At 42.9% G+C, this 16,216-nt stretch overlaps 1 protein-coding gene across 1 annotated transcript in view; it reads left to right on the forward strand.

The window, feature by feature from the left end:
* Positions 1–16,216, forward strand: part of LOC134798817 (unconventional myosin-IXa-like) — a 49,007-nt gene continuing 32,791 nt past the window's right edge. Inside the window, exons 1-7 of the mRNA XM_063771203.1 lie at positions 1–1,020; positions 2,787–2,930; positions 4,207–4,319; positions 6,843–7,756; positions 11,787–11,967; positions 13,880–14,019; positions 14,556–14,802. Coding sequence (XP_063627273.1) covers positions 985–1,020; positions 2,787–2,930; positions 4,207–4,319; positions 6,843–7,756; positions 11,787–11,967; positions 13,880–14,019; positions 14,556–14,802 — 1,775 coding nt within the window. The 5' untranslated portion in view covers positions 1–984. The remainder of the gene's footprint in view (positions 1,021–2,786; positions 2,931–4,206; positions 4,320–6,842; positions 7,757–11,786; positions 11,968–13,879; positions 14,020–14,555; positions 14,803–16,216) is intronic.

Genomic DNA, 16,216 nt, shown 5'->3' on the forward strand with positions numbered 1-16,216 from the left:
TAGTAGCAGCATTACAAATACAGATAAAATATTTAAAATCATTTTACTTTATTTTACGTAGTCTATGCTTGACTCTATGTAATATTGTCTATGCTATAATACTACCAAGTACGAATGATAAAACAAGGTGACGAATGCCATACATTTCAAATGCACTTTGAAATAATTACATTTAGATACACGATTCAATTCTATCAGACACAAATAAAAATGGTGGTTCTGTAGTTCAGATTGGTCCAAGAAAACAATTTCTGTAACTTGAAGTAAAATATTAATGATAACAGAAGCTTTATAAAGTGAAAAACGTTTTCATGGTTATAAAAATTGCAGAAGTTCAACGGGTGTGATTACGTGGTGTGTTAACAAAAGTCGTGTTTGACAAATAACAGGTTGTTGGAGGCACCGATTTCGCTGCACTTTTAAATGGTGTTATTTTTATTTGTAATGAGATTATTTTATTTGCATTAACGTGTGCTTACCGGTGGCTAATTCGTCCGTTGAAGCGTTTACCGAGGAGTTATATTGAAGAAACAAGAAGAGAGTTCCAAAAGACCATTCCAATTAATCAGCATGTGACCCAAATCTAAGATTTCTCTTCTTTGTGTTCTACGGGTCCGAGCATATTATAAATAGAGAGGCACCAGGATATCAGACAAGGCGTAGCAACGCCATAAGAGACCAGTATTTGTCGGGATATGACATTTTATGGACCTGTCACGGTTGAGTTCAGCTCTCTGGGGGTCAGGTGCACGAGACCCGCTTTTCAGCAATATTGTCTAAGTGCAACATAAATGCACGCTCGGATTTTACTACAGTCAATCTTTTTGCGATTATAAGTGCTCATACCAGGAAAATAAATACCTTGTGTTGTTTAAATGTCCATTCGCATGTTTGTGTGTGCTCAACAAGTGTACAGTGGTAGTGCAACATGAGGATCAAGGAGTCACCGCTGACATCAAGCTGCCAGCATTAGGATGCCACAGGATGGCTCACGCAGAAAATCACAGATACATTGTGCAGGTCAGTGACATGACATTTTTAAGGCTAGCTGCCACAGGATGCTCAGACAACATTTTGATAAGGTTTTAGTGATATTACTAACAGTGGTATGAAAATTTGCTCTTAATTTAGGACTAATATGTTAAATTGTTATAAATTTATAAAGTCTTTATTTGAGAGACAAATCTTTGTTAAAATACCAAAACTATTTAGAGCAATGAAAATACAATGACCAGTTCATTTTCAAACAATATAAATCAATCTATAAAAAAACCAATGATATATTAGACATTTTCAATATATAGTTGTTTTATCCTACTTTAAAAAAACATTGCATTGTTTCTCCATAAATTAGGCCATTTCCTTTCATATAAAAAAAAATGTCATACAAGTTACAAACATAATGTAAACTATAGCCTGTTCCCCAAAGCTGAGTAAATCAATTAAATGAGTAAGCTATTATATGAAAGTTAAATGGGTTCAATTAAGATGATGTGACTGACCCGTTACAAAATGATGGAGTCACGAAAATTTACCTACCTGCACAGAATAAATAATAGTACTGCCGTACAGAAAGGAAACTTCCTGAAGTTTGACAGCGGTTCAGGGTCGAATCATGCTATCCCTTTCTAATATATGGCACTATCCCTTTCGGCTATTTAGGGTTGTCAAAATTCAAGTGATTATCTTATCTGTGGTCGAGCACGCAAAAGGAAGTCAAGTGGTGCCAACCCTAATAATTGCTCGGAGCAATGCTGAGCCGAGCGGAGCCGAGTTTGGTCGAAAAACAGGAGTTTCGCACCCCGGCTACCTGTTAGATAAGATTCTGTTATAGTACTTATACAGTGAAATCACGATAATCCGGCACTTCGATGGTCCGGTATACCCAGTAATCCAGCACTAAAATTGGGGTACAACTGATCATTCTATGTCCTAATTTACTTTGTGCGCTAACATTTTCGCCCTTCAATCTCTTTATGAATGGCTAAGTTCCTGATAAGAGTAGATTATTTTTTAAATTTAGTATTTTAGTAAAATGTATTTAACAACATACTGAAAAACACATCTATAATATGCAGATTTGCTCTAACTTCCAGTAAACCGAATTTTCCATTAATCCGGCTCTATTGTATCAGCATTTGTGCCGGATTAGCGAGATTGTACTGTAGTTACCTACACTACTCTGTACACCAGGTTGTGGTGGTGGAAATAACGTTAGATATTCTCTCAGAAAAAGCAGGATACTGGTGTACCTCATAGCTCTGTGTCGAACTAGCAGCATAATATACAACAGAGCAGGGAAAAGCTAATTTTGCTAATTTCTTACTTTCATTTTTGAAAGGCGTAGGTTATTGAACTTATGGGTTGGTTGCACCAAACTGTCCATCACCATTAAAGTATTTGCTAAATTTTATCATATGGGTAGAATCATAGTTGACTGCTTAATGCCATTGATCAGTCCGCTAAATATGGTTGGTGCAACTGGCCAACTTTATATCCTGAGATCCACAGCAAGGTTTTTTCCTCTCCTTACATTCCATGTACCAAAAGCAAGGACTTATGGACTCGATTTGGTTCAAAGATTGGGGACCCCTACTCTATGGAAATCATATCACTAATCCAGTGCACACTATGCCAGGCTACCCCAAGTTTTACCTGAGTTGGATGGTATGAAATGGCCATGGTAGAAAGTGCTAAGTAGCACATAGTCAAAGAGGGGTGTTTTAATATTTATTTTTGTAGAATTATATAATGTACTTATTATAAAATGTGTTTTTATTGTTTAGGTGTTTGTGGGTGCACTCTCAGCACAATATGAGGCTCTGTCAGTGGAAGCGTCCAAACAGACCAGCTCCGATGAGATAGTTTGTTGCATTGCTGACAAACTAAACTTAAACAATGGCTCCGGAGGACCATTTGAACTGGCAGAGGTATGTAAACATATTTTAAAATTTCGAAAAATGCCCACCGGCGTGGGAGATACATCGTGTGTGTGAGATTGGCTTTCTCTTTTGCGCTGTGGGCCAGATGGGCCAGGTTTGCCTATTTTGGCGCCCCCTCATGGACGGCTCCTGGGCCACGTACCCCTCTGAACCCCTCCGCCCCTCCTAGTTACGCCACTGATGCTTTTATACTATTATTTACATATAAATGTAAATGTATGTCATGCAATCACATTCCATAAGTGGATCTACTAGTTGTAGATAAAGAGAAACTTAAATGTATTAAAAACAAAACAGAACAATTTCAACTACAACTGATACAATTACTTTTGATGCAAACAAAAGTTATCTTTATCTTAAAATAAATTCCATTTCGAAAGAGGCCAACTATCAGAAGCGATTTGGAATTACTCCAATACACCAGACGCTCTAGCATCACTTCATTCTCATACGCGACTCCATACTTAAAGTCGCGCTAGACGCGTAATATATTGTATATTTAATTATTTAAGTACTGCGGAATGGAGTATCGAGACAAACCATTCTGGTTTAACAATGCTTTTGGATCAAAATATTATGTAATTGTGATTTATCTATAATAAATACATAATAAATAATTATGCAGTCGCGCGCGCAAACGCAGTCATGCTAGAGGGTCTGATATGTTTCAGCAGATTTGTAACAGGAAACAATGATAACCTTTTTTGTCTTAGTCACTCTAATAGACATATCCTTATTGTTTGTCATATTGCATCATTAGTCACATTAGATTCCGAGATGCATTCCTCACTGCACCTGTGCCGTGGGCTGAGTATTGCCTTAATTATTAAATGTAACACTTGACTCTCTAGCTTGTAGGTGTTATTTTGTTATGCAAAACGTGTTGATTAGTTTATTTGCTATTGTAGTGTTACTTAGAAAATTTCCATGTTCATTGCAGTGCCAATACATACTTATGTTATATTGAAAAGGGATAAGTGGTTGGTCATTTGGAGCTACGTTACCACAGACAGATACACATGTAAATGATATCAATTACACGTAATTATGTAAAATTGTAATTCATACATATCACGAGTACATAATCATGTGAACTTTTCGGTGGAGGAAAACATCGCGAGAAGGCCAGCCTGTTCCCAAGAAGGCCTAGTCTAGGTTATATTCAGAGTTAAATAGATCGACAACAATCGCATTCGTAAATATTTGCATGAGTACAAACGGAAAAGGCTAAGATTGGGTTATTTATATGATGTATACCATCCAGGTGGTGGGGGACGTGGTCAGCGGCGAGTGCAAGGAGCGCCGGCTCGGGCCCAACGAGTCGCCCGTGGCCGTCATGCTGCTGTGGCCCAACAGCACCTCCGGACAGTACTATAGGTAAGCCTTCAATATATAAGACTCCCGTAACAACGCACAGCCTAAACTGTTGCAGACATAAGACAAGATTTCATTGAAATTTATCTTTAAGCGGGTGACAATAGGGTTTAAAGTTTCTAATGACTTCTACGCGTATTATGTCGCGGGCGAAGCTAGTCTCATCATGGACAGTATAGTACTTGTATAGTACAGTCCTCATTAGATATATCGGAGCGGCCGAGGTGCTCAAAAATATCTGAACATGCACTCTAAGGCCTTGACAATAAAGGCGTGTTCAGATATTTGTGAGCACCATGGCCGCTCCGATATATCTGATGGAGACTGCACAAGTCGTAGTCCTTCATATAAGGTTGGTGGTGGTTGTTGGACCAAATCTACATGCAAATAGGTAATTAGGAGATGATATTTGCTAAAATTCTAATACACTCCGTACCGTTTCAGATTCGTTATTATCATTTTAATTTGTTTCCTAAATTCGCAAGAAGCACGTAAACAATAAATCAGAATTAATACATTGTTGGGAGATTATCAATATTATCATGTTTATCTGTAAGGTCAAGCTAAATTCGCAAGCATTTAAATTAGACCCTGAGTGGGTGGGCGCCAGCTGTGTGTTGTGCTATATTCAGGAAATCCTAGTTTACGATGCGATATATAGCAGCCAACTCTCGTCGTGGTTTGTTATTGTGTTGCGTCACTTTCGTTTAACATATTGAGAAAAAAAATACAAATAGTGCAATTCGATTTGAAACTGAATTGAATTGCCAGTGACAACTATGATATGTCTTTTTTTCTCCGAATGCCGAATATTTTGTTACATACTACTCATATTACAGAGGTATTAGGGTTTTGAGTGCATGTATTTTTATATTCGCTCAGCCTAAAGGAATTTAAGGGTATTATTAACTCGTTAGGCGTCATTTGATTCGCCACTATTTAAATAAATTACATAATCTGAAATCTATATGTAACCCATCGTGTTATCCATAAATTATATTTGGTTTACGTGTACCTTGTAGTTTTTTTACATTGCAATATGTACTTAACTTCAACTATACACGAAGGGTATTATATTATAAACGTTTAATGTAGACAGCCCGGTTCATTATTGTTAGCCTTGATATTTCTTGCAACAAGTAATGACACTAGAAAGGTAATTGCGGCCTATATGACTCAGTCATATTTTTATTATTATCTGACTATATTGTCCCACTGTTAGGCAAAGGTCAAGTTTCTTCTACATCTATATTTACTCTGATGAATCTTATGATAGGCTTAGAAAATGCAACTTCACCTGAGTCATCTCGACTTGGATTTGGTTATAGTTTCCCGAAATTGTCGTCACATGGGGATTAACTCGGAATGTTCGCACCGTATTAGTCATCCACTCATCATGGTTGTTGTCATAAAACTAATTGAGCCATGAGAGGAACTTATTTAGTAGGCAACCTAATTTGTTAATTATTCGGGGACCAACGGATTGCTTAGAAGCCGTGACCATATTTTCCCACGTTATTTTGAAAATGTTCATTCACATCATCCACTACAAAGACGCTTACGTTATTCATTTTCCTCCAATGTTAACGCGTGCCACGCTAAGCGCATTCGCCATAAAGTATATTTTGGTACCGAAAAATTATGTAGTCCTTTGAGACAACTACCTAATGCACTTCAGAATATTACTTTTCCGTGCCAACAGTTCCGGAATCGTTCTTTTAAAGATGTAACGGACTTTTCAAAATGCCATCTCAACGTGACATTCGATCCTATTCATTGATTATTACTAGTCTATACCTACGCAATCGTCTATTTACAAATCTAACGTACACGCGTGATCGCATGCCTAACAGAGAACCGAGAGAAGTAAGGAATAATAAATTCCATTATAAATAATTCCATGTTTAATAGCTATTTGTCCTGAAGTTAGTAAAATGTGAACATTTTCCCCATCAACGCGCTGTAATTGCAGTGCTGTCGTAGCCGCGCACAATCATGGCCCACAATAATTACCGCGCAAGTGCGTGCGTTGGAGAGACCTTGCTTACACGCTTTTGCATAACTACAGTTTTGTTTATGTATCTGTTTGTTTAATCGCTTTGTCGCCGCGACACTATTTATACCGGAGCAATGTCGACAATGTCTAGGTATGATTCACACTCGCTAATTATAGTGATTAATCTCTGTATATGGTCCCGATGATTATGAGCATCTTAATGAAGTCTAATAATTAAGCGCTCGTTTAAAGTCGCAAAGGGTTTTAAAGGAACAAGTCGAACAGTGATTTGAGGATAATTTAATGTCAGGCGGTGACGCATGTATCCTGCTCCGCGCCGATAACGCGTATATTCCTTCCTGCCCGAGCGCCCGCGACTGAAAGTCGCCGCCAAACGACTAAAAATATTCAGCAACACAAATGTTTAGATTTCATCCCGCTCTTATGACTCATAAGTAAATAAAATCTATATATCGGCCTTTCATGATCACTCAATTGAGATAACTAATATTTTCTATATGTATTTTTAGGTTCTACCTGCGTGAGAAAATACCAGACGAACCGTGGATGGAGAACTTTTCGGTCGACCCGCAGCTAATAAAAGACTACTTCCAGAGATTTCTATATCAGCCGAAAGACCGCGAATATCCAGACCTATGCCAGCTACCGGAATTAAACGAACAGACGCTATTGGATAACTTGAGAGCGAGATTTGCGGCCGGATACATTTACACATACGTCGGTTCTATATTAATAGCTCTCAATCCTTTCAAATTCTATCCTATCTACAACCCGAAGTATGTGAAGCTATACCAGAATAAGAGGATAGGGTCAAGTCTTCCGCCGCACATCTTCGCGGTCGCCGACGCAGCTTACCATCACATGGTCCGCGAGAGAAACAACCAGTGTATAGTGATCAGTGGAGAAAGTGGTTCCGGGAAAACAGAGAGTACGAATTTCCTGTTGCATCATTTGACGGCTCTCAGTCAGAAGGGTTCGCACGGCAGCGGCGTCGAGCAAACGATACTAAGCGCCGGGCCGGTGTTAGAGGCGTTCGGAAACGCGAAAACTGCCCACAATAACAACTCCAGTCGTTTCGGGAAGTTCATCCAAGTAAATTACAAGGAGAATGGGATGGTCCATGGAGCCGTCGTGCAAAAGTATCTGCTGGAGAAGTCGAGGATATGCAGTCAGGGGCGCAACGAGCGGAATTACCATGTGTTTTACTACTTGTTGGCGGGTGCATCAGAGCAGGAGAGGGAGCAACTGCATTTGCTCAGTGTGGACAAGTACCACTACTTGTCGCGGACGGGCTGCAGCGTGGTGCCCGGTGTGGACGAGCAGTACGAGTTCTCGCGGCTCAAGCAGTCCATGGAAATGGTGGGCTTCACCATGGACAAGCAGCGGAGACTTTTCGCTGTCCTGTCTGCAGTTTTACTTTTAGGTATGTTTCCAGTTTCGTGATTCTTGAATTATAAGACTTCGACAATTTTAGCCCGATAATGACAAAGCTAAATTTACGGTTATGAATTTAGCAGTATATGTATTTATTATCCACTATATCGTCGAAGGTATGGAACCCATTTTGATGAGGTGATTGAAGTGGCAATCCTTTTTGGTACGAAGTTACAGCCTTCTTAACGTAAGAAAACATGATATGTACCAAAATTCTAAATCCTTAAAAATTATCTTTTGTGTCATTCTAAATCAACATGACGGATTTAATTTTCTTTATCCACGCGCGTTTTGCCTATCTGTAAGATAAACATAGATAACTCCTTCGATAATCGCTTACTCGTAAATACTTAACAATGATATCTGCAATGAGTTCAAGGTATCATTATACACATGAATTAGTTTATTGACCCTTGATTTGTCACTTCATTACTAGAATATTATAATAAAAGTAATTATAGGTAATTAGTTAATGCTTTAAATAGTTTATTAATGCGTTTTATAAGCTTGTTACATATTCCTTGAAAAATAACTGCATTATGATAACATTTGCAATTGGTATGAGATAATTCCAATGAGAAATTATAAATAATTAGTTAAAATTAGTTAAAATATTTGGTTCAAAGTCACTTCAAGGTGTTTTGGCATTGTACATAATAATAAACAGACTATTTTTATCACTTACTGAGGAAAATACGCGTCAACGAAACTAAAATGTAAATAGAAAAGAGGTCAAGAAATGTATGTGTTGCAGGCCGTAAATTGTTCCATTTAATTTGATCTCCTTCTTCAAGGTTGCGGATAAGATACGGTCAATTTAATCCGTTTGTTAAGAAGCCTTCCTACTGCTAAGCAGGCAATACAAGCTACATATCGCTTACATCTGTAAAAAGATTCAAGGATGTATGTGTAGTTTCCATTGCTCGTAACAATAATATCACATAGTTCCTCCAATACGTATATGGTTTAGCAAACTACACATTACTGTTCTATGGTGAAGCCACGATTATCTAATAATAATAGGCCTTTATCATCTGTGTCAGATGTTTTAAGCAGCATCCCGGTTACGACACTTGCGTTCGTGGCTGTAAAGCCTTATACGAGAGAGGATCCCTCGGCCACACATGCAGCAGGTGTATGCTCTCCCAGGTGGGGTGGAGTTTGGAGGCCATAAAAACGCATGAGGCGCCACGAGCAGGCCTCCGCGATTATCTACTCCTGTAATATTACTGTAATTAACCATAAATTAAATACTGTGAACCAGATGTATTTCCAAACTAAGTTATCACTTTCCTCGTCAATTAAGTTAAGTGGTGGGGTAGTAGCTTCCATCGCAATAGGGTAGGGTAGGGTAGGGTAGGGTAGGGTAGGGTATTAGGGTAATTATTTTACACCATGCATGAAATAAAGCACCAGATAATTATTAGAAAAACACAGATAGGAGTTATTTTTAAACACAAGTTCTATTTAATAAATCGCATAGAAATATGAAAAGTAGGTGAGTTGACGTGACGTCACGATGTAATGTTTCATATAAATTCCATATTAGCAAATAGTTTTGACAGTTCTAAAAAAGTAACTGATTTGACTAGTAGGAAAATACCCTATTGCATCAGTAACATGGAATACACCTTTTACTGGTTCTTAACTGAGTACCTTGGATGGCACTGAGCCATTGAAGTCTGTTATTACTGTTATTAATTGTTACTAAATTCAACAACCTTCTTGCTGGCTGTCTGGCTGGAGACATGGTACGACTTACAAGTGTCGAAGAGATTTGAACCTTCTGGCAGTAGTGATGGGTAGGACATCAATTTAAAATGAGTTTGTATGAGTACCTCATTTTCTAAAATGAGGTGTTACAATGTCTTACTTCAAATGAGGTGAGGTACTAGCATATTTTCAGCGTCGACTATTCTATTAATCCAACGGGCCAATGGTGACCAAAATATTTAATGTATATACATATTTATGTATTCATCACTTCCTTTATAAATAAATAAATAATAATAATTAAGGAGTGCAATTCTGGAGGTTAAGAATATAACTTATAGGAGACAGATCCCACATAGTAACTTAATTTGCTGCTTTTATGAAACTTGTTCTAATTTAGCTCTTTTTTATTGTTAGATTGTTTAGTCCTCCTCCTTGCTACTTGATATAATTTTAAGTATAATAATCACTAGCGAGAGCGACCCGCTCTGGCTTCGCACTGGTTAGCAAATTATACATACACCTAAACCTTCCTGAAGAATCACTCTATTGATAGGTGAAAACCGCATGAAAATCCGTCCAGTCGTTTTTGAGTTTATCGCGAACATACAAACAAACACACATACAGACAGACGCGGCGGGGGACTTTGTTTCATAATATGTAGTGATATATTTCATAAGTCTTGTACCTATTAACCATAAAACTACCACATTTTTAACAAACTAAGGAGAACAAATTCAATATTTTCACAAGTCATTATTATATAGAAGTGACAAACTTACCACCTCAGATAATTTAACAGTAGTATCATCAATATGATATTAAACAAAGCACCATTCGCGCCGGCCGCCGCCGGCTACATTTACATTTAATTTTTTCATGCAAAAGGCACCAAGGAAGATCCGCGGGTAAATTTAATGGCGAAAACGATGTCCATATTTTGTTATTTTGGTATAATTATAAGAATTATCACTAGGTATTAGGTATTAGAGAACTAAAATTAGCTACAACGACGTACGAACAAAATAAATATAAATATGTCAAAATCATAATTTGCCAGTCCGAAGTCGTTTACAAATAATGTTAATAAAAAGTATTGCAAATTCAAATCGTTATAATTTACACCTACATGTTTATTTTACCTATGCAAATTATACTTACTTTTTATTTAATAAACTTGAAACTTATTGAAATGATCATATATTACACAATATATGATCATTTCAATAAGTTTCAAGTTACAGTAATTTATTTCAATAATATTTTAGTCACTAAAGGATTACTGTTTCTAAGCAAGCTTCGTAAATGCCTGTCTGGTATACAGAGGGGCTACCGCGAAAATCGAAGTTCGCAAATTGCGGGCATTTTTCTCTGTCACTCTAATTACGCCTTCATCGAAGTAAAAGAGACATATCCCCGCAATTTGCGAATTTCGGTTTTCACGGTAGCGCCTCAGAGTGCGTACCGCGATCCATGTTCGTCATGTTGCCTCCCTGTCACACTTACGTACGAATTTACAAGTGCAACAGAGAAGCAACACGTCGAACTTCCTTTTGGTGACTGATTCCTCGCGCCATTTTGACAAGTAAGTTAGGATCAAAAAGGCTTAAGATGTATGAAAGCTTGCAGCGGTTACGCTTGTTGTCTTTCGTGTTTAATTTTTAACGTATTTTCGGTGGTGACGCGAGGCGATATTGAAGTACGGCGCGTGTCTGTCTCACTCCCTCTTTGGGTATTTCTAATTCATTGTTTCATTTTGAAAGGATTTTTGAGGTGTTCATGTCACAGAGAGGCAGTGAGTGGTACAAACTCAACGCATTTCTCGGTGGACCTTTTGTCGTTGCAATAAGGTTTGTAGTTCGGCAGTTGACAGTGTGGGCCATTACTCGTTTCTTCATTTGAGACATTTTGAGTTTTGAATGTCGGCGAGCAGGCGAGCACCTCGAGCCATCCAGGGACTCTTTTGCAAGTTGTGAGGAGTGTATGAGTTTTTGAGGTTCGCGAGTGAATTTGAAAGTATAAGAGTTTTTTGAAATTTGAAGTGTGTGAATGATTTGTGTGGCAAGAGGTGTTTGTGATGCGCGCGAGTAAATGAGTAAAATGAATAGAGGAGTGAAGTAAGACATTTTTGCGGTATGAAGTACTGCGACAAATTAACAAAATGAGTGGTACAAATGAGGTGCCTCGCGAGTGAGCGACTCAACACTATCTGGCAGTTACATTCCATATTTAAATAGCCAACCGACTGCACATCGTACATTAATTATTTATGATATAATGAATGATGAACGTTTAATATTTTCAGGCAACGTCGAGTTCCAACCTCAACGCAAATCATATCACCACGACGAGGCGGTGGGCGTGCGCAACCCCGAGGTGGTGTCGCTGATCTCGTCGCTGCTGCGCGTCAAGCAGGAGACTCTGCTGGCCGCGCTCACGTCCAAGCGTGCGCGCGCCTCGGGCGAGACGCTCGTCATCAACTACAGGTATAGTAGCAGGGATCATATCACCACGACGAGGCGGTGGGCGTGCGCAACCCCGAGGTGGTGTCGCTGATCTCGTCGCTGCTGCGCGTCAAGCAGGAGACCCTGCTGGCCGCGCTCACCTCCAAGCGTGCGCGCGCCTCCGGCGAGACGCTCGTCATCAACTACAGGTATAGTAGCAGGGATCATATCACCACGACGAGGCGGTGGCGCAACCCCGAGGTGTTGGCGCTGATCTCGTCGCTGCTGCGCGTCAAGCAGGAGACTCTGCTGGCCGCGCTCACGTCCAAGCGTGCGCGCGCCTCGGGCGAGACGCTCGTCATCAACTACAGGTATAGTAGCAGGGATCATATCACCACGACGAGGCGGTGGCGCAACCCCGAGGTGGTGGCGCTGATCTCGTCGCTGCTGCGCGTCAAGCAGGAGACTCTGCTGGCCGCGCTCACGTCCAAGCGTGCGCGCGCCTCGGGCGAGACGCTCGTCATCAACTACAGGTATAGTAGCAGGGATCATATCACCACGACGAGGCGGTGGCGCAACCCCGAGGTGGTGGCGCTGATCTCGTCGCTGCTGCGCGTCAAGCAGGAGACTCTGCTGGCCGCGCTCACGTCCAAGCGTGCGCGCGCCTCGGGCGAGACGCTCGTCATCAACTACAGGTATAGTAGCAGGGATCATATCACCACGACGAGGCGGTGGCGCAACCCCGAGGTGGTGGCGCTGATCTCGTCGCTGCTGCGCGTCAAGCAGGAGACTCTGCTGGCCGCGCTCACGTCCAAGCGTGCGCGCGCCTCGGGCGAGACGCTCGTCATCAACTACAGGTATAATAGCAGGGATCATATCACCACGACGAGTCGGTGGGCGTGCGCAACCCCAAGGTGGTGTCGCTGATCTCGTCGCTGCTGCGCGTCAAGCAGGAGACTCTGCTGGCCGCGCTCACGTCCAAGCGTGCGCGCGCCTCGGGCGAGACGCTCGTCATCAACTACAGGTATAGTAGCAGGGATCATATCACCACGACGAGTCGGTGGGCGTGCGCAACCCCAAGGTGGTGTCGCTGATCTCGTCGCTGCTGCGCGTCAAGCAGGAGACTCTGCTGGCCGCGCTCACGTCCAAGCGTGCGCGCGCCTCGGGCGAGACGCTCGTCATCAACTACAGGTATAGTAGCAGGGATCATATCACCACGACGAGTCGGTGGGCGTGCGCAACCCCAAGGTGGTGTCGCTGATCTCGTCGCTGCTGCGCGTCAAGCAGGAGACCCTGCTGGCCGCGCTCACGTCCAAGCGTGCGCGCGCCTCGGGCGAGACGCTCGTCATCAACTACAGGTATAGTAGCGGGGATCAAACACAGTTCCCTAATCTGTTATGTCAGCACTGACCCTGGCAGCTGTCACAGACAAGATTGTAACTTTAAAAACTATTAATTTTAAGTTAATTTCATTATATCAGTAGGTAGGCATTTCTATTCAAAGTTGCCTCTCAAACTTGCATTTTAGATTTTGGAAATATCATATTACGTGCACTCAAAATCCTAGCTCTTTCGATCCTTTATATGAGAAAAAGAGTCCCCAAAATTTCATAGATTTTTTGACTGTCCGTTTTGTTACGGTCATAGAAGGTTGTATTTAAAACGTAACCAAATGGACCAATATAATAGAGGATTTTATTTTTTCTGCGAAAATGGAAAGACTTCTTGATTTTGAGTAGAAATAATATGAAAATTCCCAAGTTGGGGGTACAACGTTAAATAGAAATGACCGGATACCATAGCCATGGATGGCATCAGTGAAAACCTAATGCTCTCCTCTTCTTTCATTCTGTTGGGTTGCAGGTCGGTAGGTTGTACTTAATCATATTACTTTCGGACCTTGGCATTCAATATACAGCGCACTATCTCAAAAAACAATATTGTTTCGTTACAGAATGGGAGAAGCTATAGCGACCCGCGACGCCATGGCCAAGTGCCTGTACGGCGCGCTGTTCGACTGGATCGTGATGCAGGTCAACCACGCGCTGCTCTCCAAGAAGGACACGCTGCGGGACCACCAGGGCCACAGCATCGGTATGTAGCATAGGCAACAATTGGCTCCCTGTTTCTATAAAACAAATAATAAATAAATAATAGGCAGGATTGGTACAGAGAGCGCGCCGTACTCAGTTTAGTTCCATTGATATCCTGTGCTAGCTGTATACTTTTTCCTCTGTTTGCGAATCATCATCATCATAATTGGCCACAGCATCTATTCAGATGATAGTTGCAGCGACTAAAGAAGGTATTTTGAGGAGGTAGTCTACAGCCTACATCGACTGCGATGACTGGATAGACCAATGGCCGATCGGCATTTCTTGCCGCATCGATCACAGACGTCTTGACTCCTGGGGTGGTCCAGCAGCTCTGCGAATATCCATACAATAATACGTCGTCGTCATATCTGCCAACACACCACCACAGGCTATGTAAAAGCGTCCCTTAAAGATTGGTTTTCGATTGGTAGGCTCTGCATGTTAGGATAAAAATGCTATCGTCAAATGTTTTTTTATTGCTATAACTGTTTTAAGTTACGATTTGATCTGACCAATAAATTGTGACCATTTCAGGCGTGCTAGACATATTCGGTTTCGAAGACTTCGGCCCCAGCAACAGCTTCGAGCAGCTCTGCATCAACTACGCGAACGAGCACCTGCAGTACTACTTCAACCAGCACGTGTTCAAATACGAACAGGAGGAGTACCGGCGGGAGGGCATCCGATGGACGGACATCGGCTTCTCGGACAACACCGGCTGCCTGCAGCTCATCGAGGGCAAGCCGGGCGGCCTGCTGTGCGTGCTGGACGACCAGTGCAAGTGAGTGTTCCAGTACGAGCAGGAGTACCGGCGGGAGGGCATCCGGTGGACGGACATCGGCTTCTCGGACAACACCGGCTGCCTGCAGCTCATCGAGGGCAAGCCGGGCGGCCTGCTGTGCGTGCGGGACGACCAGTGCAAGTGAGTGTTCCAGTACGAGCAGGAGTACCGGCGGGAGGGCATCCGGTGGACGGACATCGGCTTCTCGGACAACACCGGCTGCCTGCAGCTCATCGAGGGCAAGCCGGGCGGCCTGCTGTGCGTGCTGGACGACCAGTGCAAGTGAGTGTTCCAGTACGAGCAGGAGTACCGGCGGGAGGGCATCCGGTGGACGGACATCGGCTTCTCGGACAACACCGGCTGCCTGCAGCTCATCGAGGGCAAGCCGGGCGGCCTGCTGTGCGTGCTGGACGACCAGTGCAAGTGAGTGTTCCAGTACGAGCAGGAGTACCGGCGAGAGGGCATCCGGTGGACGGACATCGGCTTCTCGGACAACACCGGCTGCCTGCAGCTCATCGAGGGCAAGCCGGGCGGCCTGCTGTGCGTGCTGGACGACCAGTGCAAGTGAGTGTTCCAGTACGAGCAGGAGTACCGGCGGGAGGGCATCCGGTGGACGGACATCGGCTTCTCGGACAACACCGGCTGCCTGCAGCTCATCGAGGGCAAGCCGGGCGGCCTGCTGTGCGTGCGGGACGACCAGTGCAAGTGAGTGTTCCAGTACGAGCAGGAGTACCGGCGGGAGGGCATCCGGTGGACGGACATCGGCTTCTCGGACAACACCGGCTGCCTGCAGCTCATCGAGGGCAAGCCGGGCGGCCTGCTGTGCGTGCTGGACGACCAGTGCAAGTGAGTGTTCCAGTACGAGCAGGAGTACCGGCGGGAGGGCATCCGGTGGACGGACATCGGCTTCTCGGACAACACCGGCTGCCTGCAGCTCATCGAGGGCAAGCCGGGCGGCCTGCTGTGCGTGCTGGACGACCAGTGCAAGTGAGTGTTCCAGTACGAGCAGGAGTACCGGCGGGAGGGCATCCGGTGGACGGACATCGGCTTCTCGGACAACACCGGCTGCCTGCAGCTCATCGAGGGCAAGCCGGGCGGCCTGCTGTGCGTGCGGGACGACCAGTGCAAGTGAGTGTTTAGTTATATGGAACCTATAAGTGGCGGGGTGTTAAACAATTATTGTACACCATGTCGATTACCATCGTACGGCTCGCTTGAGGGTAAGGGGTTACCGCATATGAATGCCTACAACTCCAGAGGTGTTAAAGAAGCTGTTGATGAAATTGTGACCTTTATTTAAGGGGCGACAAGCTATGCTTTAATTTTTAGTCGAGTAGGTTCAATGTAATTCGGCGTTGATTAAAAATGAGGAAAGAGTCACTCTCGTCTATAATCACTACGTTTATGTCAATGT

Source organism: Cydia splendana, chromosome 17 (assembly GCF_910591565.1).
Source record: "Cydia splendana chromosome 17, ilCydSple1.2, whole genome shotgun sequence".
NCBI classification, from domain to species: Eukaryota; Metazoa; Arthropoda; class Insecta; order Lepidoptera; family Tortricidae; genus Cydia; species Cydia splendana.